Source organism: Octopus sinensis, unplaced genomic scaffold (assembly GCF_006345805.1).
Source record: "Octopus sinensis unplaced genomic scaffold, ASM634580v1 Contig15536, whole genome shotgun sequence".
Lineage (NCBI taxonomy): Eukaryota > Metazoa > Mollusca > Cephalopoda > Octopoda > Octopodidae > Octopus > Octopus sinensis.
This window is the reverse complement of record NW_021833781.1, coordinates 2,631-5,000: the sequence shown is the minus strand read 5'-3', so window position 1 is coordinate 5,000 and position 2,370 is coordinate 2,631. Positions and strand designations below refer to the sequence as shown.

The following is a 2,370-nucleotide window of genomic DNA, read 5'->3' as shown; positions in this document are numbered from 1 at the left end:
TGCAAATGTATCCCTACGGAGCCCCACCGCCTCAACGTCCTCAAGGGCCACCACCACCACCTTCGGGTCCCCCAGTAATTACTATAACAGAAGCACCTAAAGTTGAAGAGAAGAAAGATGATGCGAAAAAGACCGAAGAGAAAAAAGCTGAGCCCAAAAAAACCGAAGAGAAAAAAGACGATGCCAAAAAGACCGAAGAAAAAAAAGACGATGCCAAAAAGACCGAAGAAAAAAAAGACGATGCCAAAAAGACCGAAGAAAAAAAAGCTGATGCGAAAAAGCCTGGTGAGAAAAAAACCGAAAGTGGAAAAGTTAGCGACAAAAAAGCTGACGAGAAAAGTGTTGGCAAAACTGTTGAGAAGAAAAGTGATGATAGGAAACCAACCGCAAAAAAATCCGAGCCTGGAAAATCTGAACCAGGTAAACCAGTCAGTGTTCACAAAGCTCCATATAAACCGAAATCTCCTATGAACCCTGTCGCGAAGCCAGAAAAGTCACAATCAGGAAAATACGGTTATAATCCAGTTGGTGGTCCACCGGCTTCACCAAAGAAAAGCAAGGTGTCAGCAAGCCAAACACAACCCAAAAAAGAAGAGCCCAAAACGACTGGCAAATATGGCTATAAACCTGTTGGAGGTCCACCTCCCTCACCAAAAAGGTCAAGACCACAACCAGTTGTTCAGCCAGCGAAAAAGCAAGAAACTTCTACTGCTGGAAAATATGGTTACAATCCAGTCGGTGGAACTCCGGCATCACCTAAAATCGTAAAATCACCTTTAACTGAGAGAAAGCATAACTATGTCCCTCCAACTAGTCCAATCTCCTTTATACCGACAGCGAAACCTCCTGTTACGAGTGCTTCTGAAAAGCCGCGACAATTTGGTTACAACCCCATCGGCGGGCCTCCACTTTCTCCAAAAGCCACGCACAGTTCTTACACACCGGCTAAAGCTGATATTGTTAAAGCAACTGATCCTAGAAAGTCAAGATCCCAAGAACCAACTAGACCGCCCCCGAAAAAAGTGGTTCCACCACCAACGAGGCCTCCACCGATCACAGACCCAAAGAGAGCCCCACCTCCAAGACCAAGCGGGCCAGCGCCAAAACAAAGTGCGCCAGCATCAAAACAAGGTGTACCAGCTTCAAAACCAACTGCGCCAGCTTCAAGACAAAGTATGCCACCACCAAAGATTGAAGTTATTGAGAAAAAACCTGAACCAAAGAAAAGTGAGCTGGAAGTTTCGAAAAAACCTGAACCAAAGAAAAGTGAACTGGAAGTTTCGAAAAAACCTGAACCAAAGAAAAGTGAACTGGAAGTTTCGAAAAAACCGGAACCGGCAGCAACAACCAAACCAACAGACAACCCAACCAAAGAAAAAAAGAAGAGAAGCCGGTGCCAAAACCTGCCGAAAAACCGGCGGAAAGGAGAATGTCAAAATCAGATGAAGAGAAGAAAACTGAAGATGTAAAGGCTGATAAAAAAGAGGAAACTACTGGCAGGAAAGACAGTAAGACAATCTATATTCTTTTATTCTTTTATTCTTTTATTCTTTTACTTGTTTCAATCATTTGACAGCGACCATGCTGGAGCACTGCCTTGAAGGTTTTTAGTCAAAGAAATCGACTCCGGGACTTATTCTTTGTAAGCCCAGTACTTATTCTATCGGTTTCTTTTGCCGAACTGCTAAGTAACGGGGGCGTAAACACACCAGCATCGGTTGTCAAGCGATGTTTGGGGGGACAAACACAGACACAGACACGCATAGATATATACATATATACGACGGGCTTCTTTCAGTTTCCGTCTACTAAATCCACTCACAAAGCTTTGGTCGGCCCGAGGCTATAGTGGAAGACACTTGCCCAAGGTGCCACGCGGTGGGACTGAACCCGGAACCATGTGGTTGGGAAGCAAGCTTCTTACCACACAGCCTGCGTGCCTAAAACCTTTAATAACTCTGTTGTTCTGTTGTAATGTTATTTCATGATCGTAATCCTTTAGCGTCAATCTTAAATGCGTTCTGGTATTAAACTATGTTCTTTAACATTCTAAATTCGAATTTCACCGAATTCCTCTTAGCTTTTCGTGCTTCCAGAGTAGATGAAACACTTACCAGTCATACCAAAAAAAAAATTTAATAGACTATATACGGATCTTTTCTTTTTGAAGGCCAGATTTTCCTAGTTAACTAAAAAATTTGAAACTTCGTATACTGGTAGAATGTGTCAAAAGAAAACATTATTGTAAACAAAATTGAAAACAAAATTGTAATTTGTAACTTAAACGTAGTTTAATTTTTACGAATTTTAACCAATGAAATCCCAACATCTTCGAACTTTAACCAATGAAATCCCAACATTGCTGCGTTA

At 42.1% G+C, this 2,370-nt stretch overlaps 1 protein-coding gene across 2 annotated transcripts in view; it reads left to right on the top strand.

The window, feature by feature from the left end:
- Window positions 1-1,507, top strand: part of LOC115230426 (basic salivary proline-rich protein 1-like) — a 2,353-nt gene extending 846 nt beyond the window's left edge. For both annotated transcript variants that reach the window (XM_036499658.1, XM_036499657.1), the window contains exons 2-3: window positions 1-1,253; window positions 1,332-1,507. The exon at window positions 1-1,253 is cut by the window's left edge. In XM_036499658.1, coding sequence (XP_036355551.1) covers window positions 1-1,253; window positions 1,332-1,469 — 1,391 coding nt within the window. In that variant the 3' untranslated portion in view covers window positions 1,470-1,507. The remainder of the gene's footprint in view (window positions 1,254-1,331) is intronic.
- Window positions 1,508-2,370: the final 863 nt, after the last annotated feature.